Below are 16,270 nucleotides of genomic sequence, written 5' to 3' on the forward strand. Positions count from 1 at the left end.
ATTTCGTCTTTTCCCTTCCCTCCCTCCCTCCCTCCTCTCTCTCTCTCTCTCTGTCCCCTTCTTGGTCTTTTGTTTTTTTTTCGTTTTCTCTTTTTATCATTTCTTTCATTTTGAATATACATATTTATTTGGTTTCTTGAAATTCATTTAGTTTCTTTAGCCCGCACCTGTACGATCCACATAATTAAGACAAATTTTATCCCGGAGTAACAATTCACGTTACCTCATACTGCAATCCTTGTAGCTACTGCCGATCGGACATCTATGACGAGTCATATTTCCTGTACCACCACCCGTATCTGTATAAAGTACTTTGCATGCATAACAAGCCACATAGGGTAGACGAGCTCCAGTAATTGTGTCAAGCACCTTAACAGAAAACAAAACAGTTTCACAAAAATCAGTAAAATCCTTCAATAAGTTTCCACGAAGTTCAACAGATTATAGATTTTCTACTGCAAAACAGTTCGACTATTGTTCCGATAATCGACTTCCTACCAGTACTATGGATAATCAGACAACTGTATGCAGAACACAGCTCAATAACAACCTTCGGAAAAAGGTCTATAATGACAGCCATGAAGACGGTCCGATCGTTACCGAAACATATCACAATGTCTTCTTGGTCACCTCAAATCTTCTGCGATATATATTTTGTCGTACATTAACATTTACTTCAAGAGAAATTCTGTAGGGAAAATCTTTTTGCAACCGTTTTAAACAACCAACCTGTCCAAACAAATTCCACACTTCCGATCTGCCTTTCTTTTTGACTAGTTCAAATCTTCCCAACTTCATACGTATGTCATCTTGTATGACAGATTTTGGTGGCATGAGATGGCTGTTCAGCGGCAAAGTGACACCAGTATCACGACAGTAAGCTGTGTTTAGGCCGGATGGATCATTTGGAACCTGAAAATCGTTAAATAAAACAATATAGTCTGTACGGATTTATATTTAGACCATTTGATCTTTATCGACTAACGTATAAGAATGTCTTCTTCGTTACCTCAAATGTTTTGGGACATACACTCTGTCGTGCATTAACATTATTCTGCCATTGCCATAGTACACCAATGAAATGTTTACCGATGAAATGTTAAACAAAGAAAGGAAATTCTGATGAAATGTTAAAAGGAGAAAATTCTGCACACCGATGAAATGTTAAAAAGAAAATTCTGTAAGGGAAATCTCTTCGAATTGTTTTTAACAACAAACCTGTCCAAACAAATTCCACATTTCTGATCTGCCTTTCTTTTTGACTAGTTCAAATTTTCCCAACTTCATACGCACGTCATCTTGTACAACAGATTTTGGTGGCATGAAATGATTGTTCAACGGCAAGGTGACACCAGTATCACGACAGTAAGCTGTGTTCAGACCGGATGGATCATTTGGAACCTGGAAATCGTCAGCCTGGTTATTAATCTTTCCTGTGTGCATAAATATCGAATTCATAAGAAATCTTCAAATTTCGTTTAAATGATGCTCTCGACAAAAGCTGACCTGGTGCTTAATCATAGTTTGAGCATCGGATAGCTGGCCATTCGTTTCCTCCGTGAAGTTTCCATCAGAGTTGCGAATCTAAAAGAAATCAATGTGATGGGTTATTATGGAAAATGTCTAACTGAAAGAGGTTAGAAACTGTAGGATATAGGTTCGGATTCTCAAAGATTCAAAATCACAATGATATCGAAGAACAAGACTACTGCCGAACAAAACGCTGGACCAACTGTTCTTTTTTCGTCTCGACATATATGTCAAAAATATATTTTAAATTTTGAAATCGTTCTGAGTATATTCAGGAGCAAAATCCAAAATAACCGTATTTATTGCAGAAATATCATGCAATTTGGATGATTGCATTGGTGGGACCGAATATGCATGTGCTGGCAAAGTGTTCCGGTGATGATGCGCAGCGATAATATTACTGTTATCTTCGCTGGAAAGCAGTTCGTTTTTGGTGCATACAGCTGTAGTCGCAGGTTGATTACTGCGTTTTATCGAAGCGAATGAATTGATACTGTTGGCACCGTTACTACTCCAACTATGCGATTCGCTGGCTGTATTCTCGTCGTCTATTGTTTCATCACTGATGGCTGCGGTTTTCCGCAGCGCCGGATGGCGAGTACGGACTGTTGTTAATAACTGGTCTTCAGTAGCCAACTTGATTCCTGAAATGATTTCGTTTAATCGCTGGTTCCAAGCTGTCTTTTATAATGTACACTTTACAGGTAAAAACCATTTATGACGGAATTGTTCTGTATTCGGTATGGTTACATGCACGAGTAAGCAAAAGATTTTTCAGCAATTTAACAAAACCATCGTTAGTTCATGTTAAACTGCAAAAACCAGGCATGCTCTCAGTATGATATCCCGCGATCAGTATGATTTGACCGTGCGAAAAACATTCGAGAAGTTTTTCAACGAAGGTAACGGTCTGTTCTTGTGGATCCATGAATTAACTATGAAAATGTCGACTTTGAGATCATTTATATGAATGTCATATGCGTGCATGTGTGAAAAAGTGTCGAGAAGAACTTTTATGAAACGAATTACTCAGTGGATGACAGTCAAAAACAATAGCACAGACAAAAGAAGGGTTGCACAATCATCTTCAACTATCACACTAAGCTTTTCAAATTTCAATGATACTCACAAATAAGAGGGTACGTAATGGTGCCAGTGGTTGGAAAAATTCAATTTTAAAATAATTGTACACGATAAGTGCGACTCTTTCAATGAAAATATCGGATATCCCATAAACTATTTCTTCTCTGTAGGACTTTTGATCATCTCCAAGAATATCCAAAAGTTTTCGCAAAGGATTCTATCTAAGGTCTCATACAATCAAATAAAACATTTTGCAACAGAAAAGTAAACATAGAAATCGAAGAAAAATTGAATATCATTACAAAATTCACTAAAGTAAACATGAATTCTGATCTCATCATAACAACAATACCGCTGCAAGTAACACTGAAGAACATAAGACGCATCGATTTCTGCGGCAAATTCAAATTTGATTAAAGGATTCCTTAAATAGGTCGCCCAATGGGGGTGGTTTTGTGCGGTAGTTTAATTAGAACTAGGCTTGAAATCACCACTAACATTTTTAGTGTATTAGTCAATCAATCAACTGACTAATACCGAAAGTATATAAATGAGAATTTGAACATGATAGATTAAATTCGAATTGAATAGTTAAATAGTATAATTGGAAAAAAACGAAACAGTTCTTAGAACATTATAGCTTTGCGATTCGTTCTATCCTTCCGATTATTTCCTGATCTTCAACGAATTCCAGCCTTAAAGCTTTGGTATTACTTGTTAAATGTAGGAGATGTACTTCTATATACATATATACATATATGTATATATATGTATATATATATATGTATATACATGTGCGTACATACATATATACATAGATATATATGTATTTAGCTTATTTGTTTGTATTTATATTTACATTTGCATTTGTATTTATATTTATGCTACTTTATTTATATTACTTCTTCGCTATATTTCTGAGATTTACAGAACTTACAGTGTTATTGCAATTACTTGATCCTGTCAATGGATGGAACACAGAAAGATTTATTCGAATCGGTGGGGGATTTACCGGAATGGTTGCATACTGACTGGATGTGTCAAAATAGATGTCCTCCAGGACGTATCATCGATGACTACACTTTGCCTTCCGTGCAATATTCATTACCATCTTTACTGAAACTTTCTACCTTTAGCTTCAACATGAATATGGTTTGTTTTTGTATTTGCCTGTTACAAATGTAATTGTAGTAGTTTTGACTATTATTACGAAAAAGTGATATTTTCACAAAGGTTAAAAAGTAAAGCGCGAATGAAACGAGACTAAAATGAATCTAAATTTTATCTTCTTCCATATATTTTTTCAAAACATTTGCAGTTTTTTTCCCTTCCAGGATTTGGGTTTCATTTACCGTTTGAATACATTCAGATTAATCTTACTGCACAAATTTGCTGAATCATACGATTTTTAGCTGTACACAGATATCGGCGTCAAAGCAGTGTTTCGGTGCCTTCGATTTTTATATCAACAAATCGCTCATGACTCCGCAGAAACAGCCATCATTGACCTGGATCGTTCACTCAGTTATTTAACCGCCTTTGCACAGGTGTATAGTTAGAGTCATGTTCCAATAATCTTCTGTGCCAGGTTCGTAGGAAAACTAAACTAAGGTTAATTTGGAATTTGAAAGCTCGAAATTTAGAACATGGAATTGAATGGTGATATGGAAACGCTGAATGGAATCGCTCGAGAATTCAAATTTTTCCTTGTTCAAGCTGGCTCACTGAGTCGTTACATTGCCAGCGATGGTTTATTTACTACACGAAATGTTGAAACCGTAATCGCTTATCATTTCTTGAAACCTAACTTATCTCAACTTGAAATTGTACATCCAGTTTACCTTTTGCTATTCGTGAATCGATGTAAAACTGAAATATGCAACAAAAAGATCGTAAGAATCTTCAGTTGTATTCAGATACCATTACTGAAATTCAAGTAAAATGTCTTCTCATCGATTTTTACCGTGACAAATCAAAGTCATGTTCATATTGCAGAATTACATTTTCCATGCCCTGTTGATTATCTGGATGAAAGCTGTCCGTATTTCAAATTTTTTCAAAAGTAAGTCATTTTGTAGAAGTGATTGTGACTTTTTTAGATGTATAAAGTATTTGAACAAGCAGATGAAACAGGTTTCTTCCCTTTAAGTTTTTTTTAAACTTGACAAAATTGCTATTATTCACTTTTTGTTTGTGGTAAGAATTTTTCATAGCTTTATACGTCCATGTTATCTTTAAAAAATGGTATCATTCAGTTGTACAGATAAATATCGGTTGGTTTTTCTTTGGTACATAAAGATTTCAGTTGAAATAAGGTTAAATAAAATTTTCTTATTAATTTTGGTACTGCCATTTTTTTCGTTTTTATATTACTATTTAGGGTTCGGTGGTTTCGAAAAACTTTACCCGATGGGTGACGCGTTATCATCAACAGAACAGCTGTCTATGCTTGTTTCATACGGATTACTACTAAGTGCATCACGCACGGTGAGTAAACTTGATTTTATAGTATGAGGAGTTTTTTTGATCGAGTGATAAGGAACTAAAAGTGATCTCCATCCTTCACATCGATTTGAGCTTGTAACGGAAATTTCTGCTTTTTCTTACTCTGTGTCCGTATTCTATGGTTAATTTTTTAAATGTTCTGAATTTGCAAGGACCAACTGTGCTCATTTTGTTGTTCAAAAGTCTATATTTAAGACATTTGATTCTATCTAGAATCGACCTTCTATATGCCGATGCATCACTGTCGCATGGCACCAACTTTATGCATCCAATAGAGAAATGTTTTGGTCAAATATGGTCAAGCTGCTAGGTTTATGCACCGACAGTTTGCATTACTACCTGCCTGAAAGTCCCTCAAGTGGTAGGTTATCCAAATTATCTTAAGATGAGTTCCTTTTAATTCCTGAATTTCTTGTGGTCATTGAAGTTAAGGTAATGTTTTGAGTTCTGTGCAACAACTTTTCCTCATTTCTCCGCATTTGCTAGTAGCCGCTTATAAGTTTTTAAATTTCCTTCTACATCAATATTCAATGTGTTTTATTTCCATGTCTAGAAAGTGAAAAATTTAGAAATGTTCTTGGATTTATGTGACATTGGTAATACAGTTTCGGCAGAAATATTTCTGGAAATAATTTGCGAATTTGGCACTGCTTTTGAAGGTGGTTGCATCGTATCAGGTGAAAGATTTAGATGAATCGATTAAGTAGCAAAATTTTACTTTTTACTTGTTTGTTTTCAGTTAGTAAACTTTGCAGGCAAGGCTTTGAGCAATTATGTAGAATGTTTGCAACAAATCACTGCAAAAGTGCCAGAAAAGCAGTATGTTTTAAGGTAATATTTTATTTTTGCTAACAGGTACTACATTCGAAATTGAAACGGACCCGAAAAAAACTTGACAGTTTTGAAGTTCCAGCTAGAATTTATTCGACTTAAAGCTTTGATAGTTCTTAATTTTACCAATATATTTTTCCAGGAAACTGTATTTTTTATTCGATAAAGATCAGGGTGATGACCTTCTAGGAACAGAATCCATTTTGCAATATTTTTTCACATACTTATGTTCGAATATTATGGAACCTTCTGACCAGGTGAATAGTGTAACATACGTAGAAAGCAGTTGAACCTTTTCCTCCACTTATTCTTTAGATCTGTTAATTCTATAAAAATTCTGTAGATCATGAGAACTGTTTTTCCAGGAGTTGGACTTCTATCCAACCAGTGGAAAAGTCTGGAAAGACTTTCTATTATCTTGTTGTAGTGGCAACACTAGTGATCAGCATAACGATTGGATGCTTTTTATACGACTTATGTCAATGCTTATCAAAAGTAAGGTTTGTTCTTGTTCTCATTAATTGCACTTTATCTGCTGTGCGAAGTTATTTTCACTCCTGTCGCAGAATCTGAGTCAGTTTGGCGAGCAATGAAGTCACGAATTTTTTCTAAATTCCCGGCGAAACGATTTCGTGAAATGCCTATTCATTCACTTATTTGCGTATTCAGCCTCTTTATCACAACCTTGCACGGTACAGGTATGCTCTTTGTGACACTGTACTATGCATTAAGGATCCCTTCAGAGTTATTTTATGATTCGTAATTAAGTTCACGGATTTCAGTTATATACTTTCACAGGAATTTTAGTTCTAAATTGAGTTTGTAAAAATAGTGACGTAGGATGTGACCTGTTCAGCATTCAGATATGGAAGAGACATCCAATAAGGTGATTTCATTAGCAACAGCTGCGTTTGATCCTTCTGATAAAGAACGTCATGATGTTCTGATTAGAGCAGTTCAATGTACGAAGTATATCTTGGATGAAAATCGTCAGGATTCTTCGCAAGCTATCTCAACATTAATAGCATGTAATTTTTATATATTTATTCTCTCTTGTACAAAATTCATTTGCATTTTTCAAATTTATTCTTAAATTTCTTTAAAAAAAAAATTCGTCCAAATTTCCTTCTTATCATTTCACCTTTAGGAGTTTAACATTTCTGTCCAGTCCATAACAGAACCTTAAACTAATCTAAGCGGCAATTTTAAATACTGTAGGGCTTTTTTCTCCGTTTGGTGCCTTGATTTTGGTCAGTTGCTTACTGTAATCTTTGAACATACTAAGATGCAGAGTTTATTCAATCTTTAAAAAAATGCTTGTAGTGATGGGAAAGCTTGATGATAAAAAAGATGTTTCGCTGTATGCTGAATGCTGCATGTGTATCGGTGAAAAAGTATCGGAGGTATCAGCTTCTTCAGTTTCAAGTCCTTCGAAAAGCAGTATTTGAATTGTTGTTGAAAAATCTTTCCTAAAAAACAAAGACTATTCTAGATCGGTTCCCTAGTCCGCTTTTTACCATCCATGAATGATATGGATTTGGAACAGCTCCTTGCGATGACTGCTCACTGTCGAACTGAAAACAGTGTTCTGTGGAATGCAGCTATCGGTCATCTCAAAAGCCCCAATTTCTCTGCAGTAATAAATTATATTGTTGAACAGGTTGGTTTCTTTTTATTAGCTTAATATTTAATAACAAATTACTGAAATTGTTTATAGCGATCTTTAGAATATGAAATCATAAATTGTTGAACAATGAACTCTTGATATTCTTTCATCCGTTTAGTTATTGCAATATTTTTATTGAGCCAAAGATACCTGTAATTCCCAAAAAAATTAAATTCATAATTGTTGGCGTTATATTACTGCTTGTATCCTGTTACTTATTTTTTAAAGCAAGAAAAACACTAAGCAATTATGAAAGCATTAAGAATCGTGGGCAGTAAGTAACTGAACACCCAAACAATTTAATTACTCCAGAATATTGAGTAAATATTTAGCAGTATTAAGTGAGCAAATGATGTATATTAAGTAATTAAGCAGTTACATAATATTGATTATAAGAGCAGTATATTGTTTTCTATAATAAGCAGTTAAATGAGCCAGTAATGATTTATTTTTATGTCCAGAGTTCTTAATTTTGCTAATTTGAGTAGGAATCGAATATTCTTCTCTTTTGTTGGGAATTTCTTACTCGTTTCAGCTGGCAGTAAAATTTGAACGCAATCAATCAGCTTTTCAAAACATGCGTCAAGTAGTGCAAAATCTGTTGACCGAGAAAAGTTACAAATTGGAAATTTGTTTATACTTTTTGCGCGAATTTCTGAAAAGAACTAACGATGCAATGTATCCGGTTGAGCTCATCGTTCCCTTATGGTTAGTAGTCACGTTCGAAAAACCGAACACAAACGGTTTGTTTTTCTTCAGATTCAATCCTTCAAAATAAACTTCAAAATCTTTCGACCTGACCACGTCTTTAGTTTTATATTCAGTAATTCAAATTGCCTTTAAATTCTTCATAAAGCCCGACCTAGATATCCATCATAAGGATAGTGTTTAGGTTGTATTGGGGCATTAAAAGATTCACCGAGGAGAATTGAAGCCAATCGAGAAAACGCTTAGCAATACGAACCAATGATAGCTCAAAGGAACATGAATTAAGAATTAGCTCCAGAAACTTTTTCGAACCGAAACTTTCCACAAACTGTGAATTTTTTCTGGATTTGATGACATATCTCGACTTTTTTAGAACTTGATGACATATCCAAAAATATTTGCAAGAATCTTCGAGTGTCATTCCGGAAAAATGGTTTATACTTCGAAGCTTTTTCTGCGGATTCATCCTCAACAATTCTCTCGATACGTTGGCTGTTTGAGGTTGTTTTATTCTGCACTTGTTCTTTTATTTTGAGCTTCAAATTCATTCCCAATTCCAAATTTCAAACATGGTACTTGTTGTAGACTGTTTCAAAAAACGCTAAAAGCAGTAGGAAATGGATTCAAGAGAATATCATGAGTTGGTCCGAATTGCTAGTACCACCTTTACAATGTATTTTGATGAACGCTGAAGAAACAACAGTGATCCATTGTTGTCGTATAATGTCCTATTTATATATGTATGTTGCGCAACAAATTTACAAACCACCCTCAGAATGTAATTTTAATCGTTCACCATTTGTGCGGTTCTGCAAACTCATGCTACAGAATGTGGTAAGTTTAATTGATTTCGGGAAATGCTTCGGTTTTAGTCCAAGTCCGTGAATTTATGAACTTCGAAATTTTTATCAGAATATAATAGTGGGTAAGAAAGGAATAACAACAGATTAGGACAGAGTGGGCAGGAACTTCGGAATTTTTATCAGAATACAACAGTGCACAAGAAAGAAATAAAAACAGATTAGGACGGGGCGAACGACAGTTTGCTTTTTTGGAAGTTCAAAACTCTTTCCACTCTTCTTGGCTTTCAAAGAAATATCGAGATACATATACGTTGTTAAACTTCCAAACTTCTAGTTAAACTTTTAAAGTTTAATTACTTCTTAGTAAGTGAAACTATAAGCATTCATAATAGGATTTAAAGAAGCGAGATATTCGTTTTCACTATTCTTTGCCGCTTGATTAAAGCTATGGTCGAAGTTTTCTTGGAATTTAAAATTTGAAATTTTCAAGCTCACTTTGTATTTCAGCTTTTAGTGCGCGAATTTCCCGCAGTCTTTGTTCGTGAAGTCCTGCCCAACTACATGGTTGGCATGTTTTCATTACCGGTACATTCTGTACCGTACCTTCTTCGTGTTGTTTCGGATGTACTCGAGAAACACTTGGATGATAATGTCTTAAAAGAAATATTCACGAATATGCTCAAAGAAAAACCACAGTTAACCACCGCATTATACGCTTCATCGAAAGTGGGTACAAGGTTGTTCAATTTTGTTTCACAAATAAAGTAAAAGTTTAAAGAATTATCGAATACATGTATGAGTGCTTCCGAAGTCCGTTTGACGGTTCTACCGTAAAGAAACCTTGTTAACATTGCTAACTTTCAAGATTCGCAATACTGAACATATATAACAAAACTCTGATTACATGTGGAATTGACAGGGACGTTTTTAAATGCAGTAAAATGAAATGGGGAATGTAACCATTTGGGAGGGAGTAGACCATTAGATATCGAAATTTAAATTTGGTCTTACTTGCTGATCCCCGAAAGTCTACCATTCCATATTCGTAGGGAAGCTGTAATGATTTCTTTAGTTTATGCAAATATAAGGAAATTGTAATTCGATTAGTTTTGATTTAAAACAATGGGAAAATGCATGGAAAATATTTTGTCACGAAACAGATCAGATAAGACGTTATCGGTGTCGTTAATATCATATCACTGTTGAAAAATGTTTCACTATTGAAAATAGAATGTCAATATCACTATTGAAAAATGAAAGAAGTTTGAGATTGAGCAGTTCAAAAAGGCTATCTTTTATATTTTTCGTTAACTTTATAAGAGAACTGTGATGCAAAAAGGGAAGAGTACGAAAGGAAATTAGTAACTATCATGAATCAAAGTCTAAATGCTTTGTTAAGGAGCAGATGATATAAAACATTTAATAATTCACATATATTTTGCGCTTTTATCTATCATCTAATTACAGTTTTACGGACACTCGCTGATCAGCTATGAAGAATAAGGAGAACGATGCAGTAAAATAAAGTGGGAAATATGACCAATTGATGATTTTTCCCTAGAAATAGTCTGATGAAAAAACGAGGCAAAAAATCCACAAACAAATCCACCGGGATTAAGGAACTCGATGCTTTTTTCATTTAATATGATCAGAAAAAATTAACTGGTCAGAAATGTCCGTAAAGACTACAGCCTTTTACATTCTTAATAATGTACATGTGTTTTGTATGATCTACTCCATGACAAAGCGTTTAGCTTTTATGACAGTTACGAATTTTCTTTTGTACTTTCCCCTCCTCGCATCATAGTGCTAAGATTGACAAGAAATATAAAGGATAGCTTTCTTGAATTGCCTAATCTCAAACTTCTTTCGCTTCTCAGTAGTGATATGTTTATCAACACCGATAACGCCTTATGTGTTCTATTCCATCATAAAGTATTTTCTCTGCATTTTTCTAGTGCTTTAAATAAAAACTACAAAAACAAAAAAACAGGAATAAAAAACTGTCAGAACTCCTAATCAAGTTGCAGTTTCCTCATATTTCTTCGTATATATTAGAATTGTGAGATCAGGAGAAATCGTTATAGTTTCCCTACAAAGTTATTACTTCACCAAATTTTGATAGAGCTTTTCCGGGTCATGTTAAAACTTTTTGGACCTTTCTCTTTTTCTTTCTCTCGGTCTTCCTCATCGCTGCTGTCTGCAAATTTGACTCTACCACCACCAATATCGATATCCTCCATGCTGTGCCGTCGTCGAAGTTTACCTTGACTCTCAGTCGAGAAAGTGCTGCCACGAGGATGATTTCCGAGACGTGGTGAAAATGGTATTATGCTATCTTTGGAATTGTTTCGGGACAGCAAACACGGACTTCCCAGGATGTTCCCTGGAATAGGATCAATAACTGTATCTAATTGAGTACATGATCATTTTGTTCATGATATCATACTAAACAAAATATAGAGATATAAGTGAGAACTTTCCGGTCTTTATACCTTAACTCAATTATACCTTAAGCAACAGCTCAATTAGAGTTAACTCTATTTCCACGATGGAAAACATATTAACGAAACTCAAGAAAGTTTTTTTTTTCCCGAACTGAATACAATAAAGTAGACTAACGTGATGGTACTTTCGGTATCGTTACTCCAGTCGGCGAACCACGTTTAACAAAATATGGTGAATCAAAGAAAATACTTCTTTTTCTTTGCAGCACGTTTAAGGCATCCGAACTAATCTTTCGAGCAGTTTCAGCTTCTTCAAGTAATGCCATTTCCAATCTCTGTTGGTGTTGTGGCCATACCTTATCCATTTGTGATATATTTCTAAAGAGAAATCTCTAAATAAAAATTCCAAATAATTTCCTGCAATCGACAACCTTATGCAACGAATGAATTAGAAGGAATGATTCGGACAGCTAAAATCGTAAGCTTCCATCAAATGTAACTTGCAAATTCTGCAAGTTCGCTATAGAATTACTTACTTTCTCCTTTCCTCGAAAACATAGTGAGATCGCCAGAGGGATGCAATTAATTCAGTCGCAAAAACAACATCCGCATGATTAGCAACCATTCTTAAAACAAAAATGCCATCTGTTCCCAAATATTTGTGCAAAAAGCAGTCAACGTGCTCCTTATTTTCTAAAAAAAATTACGCATCGTCTTTGTTTTTTTGAATATTATACAGCCAGAAGTAAACTTAATTATCTGAGTCATGACAAAAATTTCATTCCTTTAGCTATGTGTTTACGATTTCTAGGCTGCACAAAAAAGTGACTGATCAGTACTGCAAAAAATACCACTAACGTGGATCATTTTTATCAAACGGTGTTCCGCTCATTTCGAGATGATTCAGAATGAAGTGTTCTTTTGAACAATTTTCTGTTAACAAATAGATCCAGTTGAAAACACTCAGAGATGTAAGTGCTGCCAATACCATAAACCTGGAAATCAGACGACAGTGATACTACCAGAAACCGTCCAGCTGCTCAAAGCAAACCTTCTAATAATGAGTTTTCGAATTTGTGCGTAGCTCAATAATTAATAGAATTTTTGGTGTGTTATATGAAAAATAATTACCAAGCCCACAGAAGAATAAAGATTTTCTCAGTGAATAAGTTTACAACAAGAACACATTGCACTGTATGAGTCTGTATGTTTCCCATTTCTCGGACCTGAAAAGTAGTGTAAGTGAAATATCCGGAATAAGGATGAATAACAAACACAGAATTACGGCTTTAATTGATATTCCTGATTCACCCACTTCAAAATCGCAAAGCGTTACTAAAGGGAAAATTCCACTGTAGTGCCACGATGGAGAAACATTCTTAGGCCAGATAATATTTATCCATGACTCCAAACCGTAATCATTTCTCAACTCTGGTAATAGATATCTGAAAACAAGAAAAGTGGTTTAACGAACATAAACAATCTTCCACATCAGGCTGCACAAACAATAAAATTTTTGAAGGTCCTTGAAACCTGAAATAATCCAAAATTTTTCGGGAATTCCAATTTAAAGTAATGGTTCTCCGCATTTCCATTCGTCAGCATATATTCTTATATAAAAACCTTTTTCTACGACTAATCAACTGGCATTCATTTTTTGGAAAGAATTACCGTGTCATCAAAGAGATCTGGAATATAGCATTTGCCAGAAATGCCAACTTCGCTAAAATATATATCGTTGCAACGTAATAATTCGCATATTTTAAATTTAAAATTCGACAAATTTTATGAGGCACCAATTTCTTCTGCAATTCAGATAACAAACATGAATGTAGAATTAATTTCGAATAAAGTTAAGCAAAGACGGATTTTATTTAAAATGAATACCTTTTTCACCCGTTCATGGAATCTTAGCGCACCTTGCAAATGTATACATAACGCTTCAATATTCCCCTTCTTAACTTCCAAAGATGAATTCGCTGGATCACTGGATAATCGAAGGATTTGACCCAACTTCATCCCTAGAATACAACAAAAGCCAAAAATATTATCTGATTCGATAGATTTCTTGAAATCTATCACTCAGTCATGACGGTTTTACACTGGATGATACAACTTTGTCCAGGCAGTAATATGTAGTACATTCTTTTTTGTGATACATAAAACGTCATTCTTTCAGGTTTTTGATCATGTGTAATATAAATAAATAAAAATAAGCATACTTGGCCTACTCTAAAAGAACAAGAAATCGCTTAAAAGCCTAAAAGAACAAGAAATCAGTGAAATGCAGATGTAGTAGGGTGCATACGAAGTATATATCAATTTAAGGAAAAAGCCTCACTCTTCTTTATTGGTGCTTAACCACAACAACAATGGTAAGTATAAACTACTTAATCATCCTAATTAATACCTGACTGTCCGGCAAAATATTTCCATATGAGAGTAGGTGCCTTGAAACATGCTGCTTGAAACAGCAAAAAAAATGGCATCCATTGGTAGTAACTAATCCGACGTTCTCGACGTTCCTCTGCCGAAATATCCTCCACAAAGACCTTCGGCGGAACAAAATATGTATCTTGCGCCCAACAAAAATTTTCTGCGTACTGTAAAAAAGAGTTGACTAAAAAATTTTTGATTAGAGGTCGAATGTAACGTAGGAATGGGAAAAACAAGTTTCCCGATTCTCTTACAGCATATAACGTACAAAATTGACATTCAGTTTTTCATTATGCTATCAGAAAAGTTCAACCACTATAATCGTGACAGACGACAGAATTCGGCATAAATTCAGAGTAAACAGTATTTAATAGAATTGAAGAAGTAACCTGCTCCCATGCTCCACTGAAACCCATCGGCAACATACACTCCATCGGACGGCCACCAAACTGTTTAAAGCTGATGATAACGGAAAAAGCAATCAATAAATTGCAAGTAAAATAACTGTGTAAACTTGCAATTACGTCCTATAACATCGGCTGATTAAGTGGGAAATTTCTGAAGGAATGAATAAATTAAGTAACTAGTCAATTAATTAATTAATGAACAAATAAATGAACAAACAAACAAAGGAATAAATGAACCGATAAAACAAATTAGCGAATAAATAAGCAAATAAATATAAACAAATAAATCAAATAAATGAACAAATAAATAAATGAACATGTTTATTTATTCTGTTTAATAAAGAAATAGTAAACTAACAAATGAATAAACGAATGAACAAACAAATAAATAAACGAACAGATATATATATATATATATATATATATGAATAAATAAAGAAAGAGACGGATAAATAAACTAATTCATAAATAAACAAACGAATAAATAAATGAACGAACACACAAAAATAAGCAAATAAAATAAATATATGCCTCCAACTTCTACAAAAGAAATCGCAACCGTCAAAATATGAAGTGAGGTTAGCAGCTTGCTACATGATTTGTTCTGAAATCATATTTCTGATATTGACAAAAAATTTCCGAACCTTGACGATGGGTTTGTTGCTGTATGGAACAGTGTGAAGGATATGGAATACAAACGACATTCTTCGTTGGACGAATAAATAAACACTTAATTAGTCGTTAATTTCAGCGTAAATTGCAAATAATACTTGATTTGGTCCTTGAAATAACCAGAACAGAATAATGTCATCCTGCAATACAATCAACATTTCCCCGAATTAACTTCCACCAGAACATAAGTTATTTCTCTCGAATCTCTCAACAATTCCCCACCATAAAATCCCCGCTTTAAATGAAACATCCACATTCTTTCCCACTCGTCATCGATACTTTTCGTAGTCTCCTTCCTTCTCAATTTTCTTTCATTTCATTCTCCAACAAGACTCACCATCCTCTAAACCTAACCTCACCGATCCTCAACCCACCTACCTACTCATCTCCCTATCTAATTCTCACACTGCCTGCTTCCTCCTCGTTACAACGGGCCCTTGACTGGGAATAAACGTGGGACCATCCACAGATCTCTCAGATCGAGTAATCCCAAGGGACCTGATCCGTTTCTCGTAGGCATATACAGGATTTATTTGGTCATTTACGAATCAATGATTTTCCGGAATGCTTGTCTTGTTTAACTATCACATGATTAGAGAACATTATTGATTAGAGAAGATATCTGTTGTCATAGTGGCGCCAAAGGAAAGGTTTGATATTTGCTTTTCGTTCGTTTCACAATATTTTTTGACGTGTAATTTGTTGGTTATATTTAAAAAAAGAAAAAAATAATCCTGGAAATTCCGGATTGGAAGAACCACAGAATGACATGGGTTAATTCGTAACTATGTGAAACGTCACAATTACATGATGTAAATCACGCGGGAAAGACATTCCACGAAAACTTTCATTTCGTCAAAAGCCCAGAAAAAAGTGGCGTATAACCTGATTGGCATCTTAACAGCGGTCTAGTTAACTTCAGACAAAGATTGTATGCAGATTTTACAATTGAAATATTTAGTAGTTAAATAACAAAATATATTACCGTTGCATATGTACAAATATTATCAATTGCTAATTAAATAGTTATCGTAAAGTTTTATGAGCGATTTACTGTTTCTATGAAAAGAAAGTTAATAACGTCTTACTGAAATTGACGTGTTATTTGACGTAATTACCCAAGGTAAGTGAAAAAAAAAAATTTATTGAGCACCCAACAAACATGAAAATCAGTTGAACATT

At 34.4% G+C, this 16,270-nt stretch overlaps 4 protein-coding genes across 4 annotated transcripts in view; 2 read left to right on the forward strand and 2 right to left on the reverse strand.

The window, feature by feature from the left end:
* LOAG_18034 (hypothetical protein) overlaps positions 1-2,458 on the reverse strand; it is a gene marked incomplete at its 5' end in the record, with an annotated part of 7,062 nt that extends 4,604 nt beyond the window's left edge. Inside the window, 6 exons of the mRNA XM_020450704.1 lie at positions 224-369; positions 730-761; positions 1,251-1,401; positions 1,507-1,584; positions 1,825-2,174; positions 2,353-2,458. Coding sequence (XP_020305582.1) covers positions 224-369; positions 730-761; positions 1,251-1,401; positions 1,507-1,584; positions 1,825-2,174; positions 2,353-2,458 — 863 coding nt within the window. The remainder of the gene's footprint in view (positions 1-223; positions 370-729; positions 762-1,250; positions 1,402-1,506; positions 1,585-1,824; positions 2,175-2,352) is intronic.
* A 1,121-nt stretch (positions 2,459-3,579) lies between these two features.
* LOAG_02716 (hypothetical protein) lies at positions 3,580-5,502 on the forward strand (the record flags this gene model as incomplete). Its single annotated transcript, XM_020446100.1, has 6 exons — positions 3,580-3,765; positions 4,026-4,160; positions 4,257-4,391; positions 4,609-4,675; positions 4,994-5,100; positions 5,332-5,502. 6 exons carry the CDS (start codon positions 3,580-3,582, stop codon positions 5,500-5,502), a joined length of 801 nt encoding a protein of 266 aa, XP_020303514.1.
* Positions 5,503-5,689: 187 nt separating this feature from the next.
* Positions 5,690-9,904, forward strand: LOAG_02717 (hypothetical protein; the record flags this gene model as incomplete). The annotated part of the gene is made up of 12 exons (XM_020446101.1): positions 5,690-5,795; positions 5,874-5,949; positions 6,092-6,206; positions 6,315-6,444; positions 6,516-6,647; positions 6,813-6,977; positions 7,273-7,352; positions 7,442-7,609; positions 8,151-8,358; positions 8,697-8,824; positions 8,909-9,157; positions 9,634-9,904. The coding sequence occupies 12 exons, from the start codon at positions 5,690-5,692 to the stop codon at positions 9,892-9,894; spliced, it is 1,818 nt and encodes a 605-aa protein (XP_020303515.1). The 3' UTR covers positions 9,895-9,904.
* Positions 9,905-10,745: 841 nt separating this feature from the next.
* Positions 10,746-14,538, reverse strand: LOAG_02718 (hypothetical protein). The gene is made up of 10 exons (XM_003138255.2): positions 14,399-14,538; positions 13,984-14,176; positions 13,461-13,594; positions 13,245-13,378; positions 12,889-13,018; positions 12,705-12,799; positions 12,432-12,568; positions 12,110-12,266; positions 11,749-11,951; positions 10,746-11,512 (listed from the first exon to the last, which is right to left on the reverse strand). The coding sequence occupies exons 1-10, from the start codon at positions 14,441-14,443 to the stop codon at positions 11,235-11,237; spliced, it is 1,506 nt and encodes a 501-aa protein (XP_003138303.1). The 5' UTR covers positions 14,444-14,538; the 3' UTR covers positions 10,746-11,234.
* Positions 14,539-16,270: the final 1,732 nt, after the last annotated feature.

This window comes from Loa loa, assembly GCF_000183805.2.
Source record: "Loa loa unplaced genomic scaffold supercont3.180, whole genome shotgun sequence".
Taxonomy (NCBI): Eukaryota; Metazoa; Nematoda; class Chromadorea; order Rhabditida; family Onchocercidae; genus Loa; species Loa loa.

Excerpts from the sequence above, each read along its gene's own strand:
- LOAG_02718 (XM_003138255.2), bottom strand. The coding sequence starts at position 14,443 with ATGGAGTGTATGTTGCCGATGGGTTTCAGTGGAGCATGGGAGCAG. Across the intron at positions 14,177-14,398 it reads TCAGTGGAGCATGGGAGCAG|TACGCAGAAAATTTTTGTTG; the intron begins GTTACTTCTTCA and ends TCTTTTTTACAG. Across the intron at positions 13,379-13,460 it reads TCCATGAACGGGTGAAAAAG|AAGAAATTGGTGCCTCATAA; the intron begins GTATTCATTTTA and ends TCTGAATTGCAG.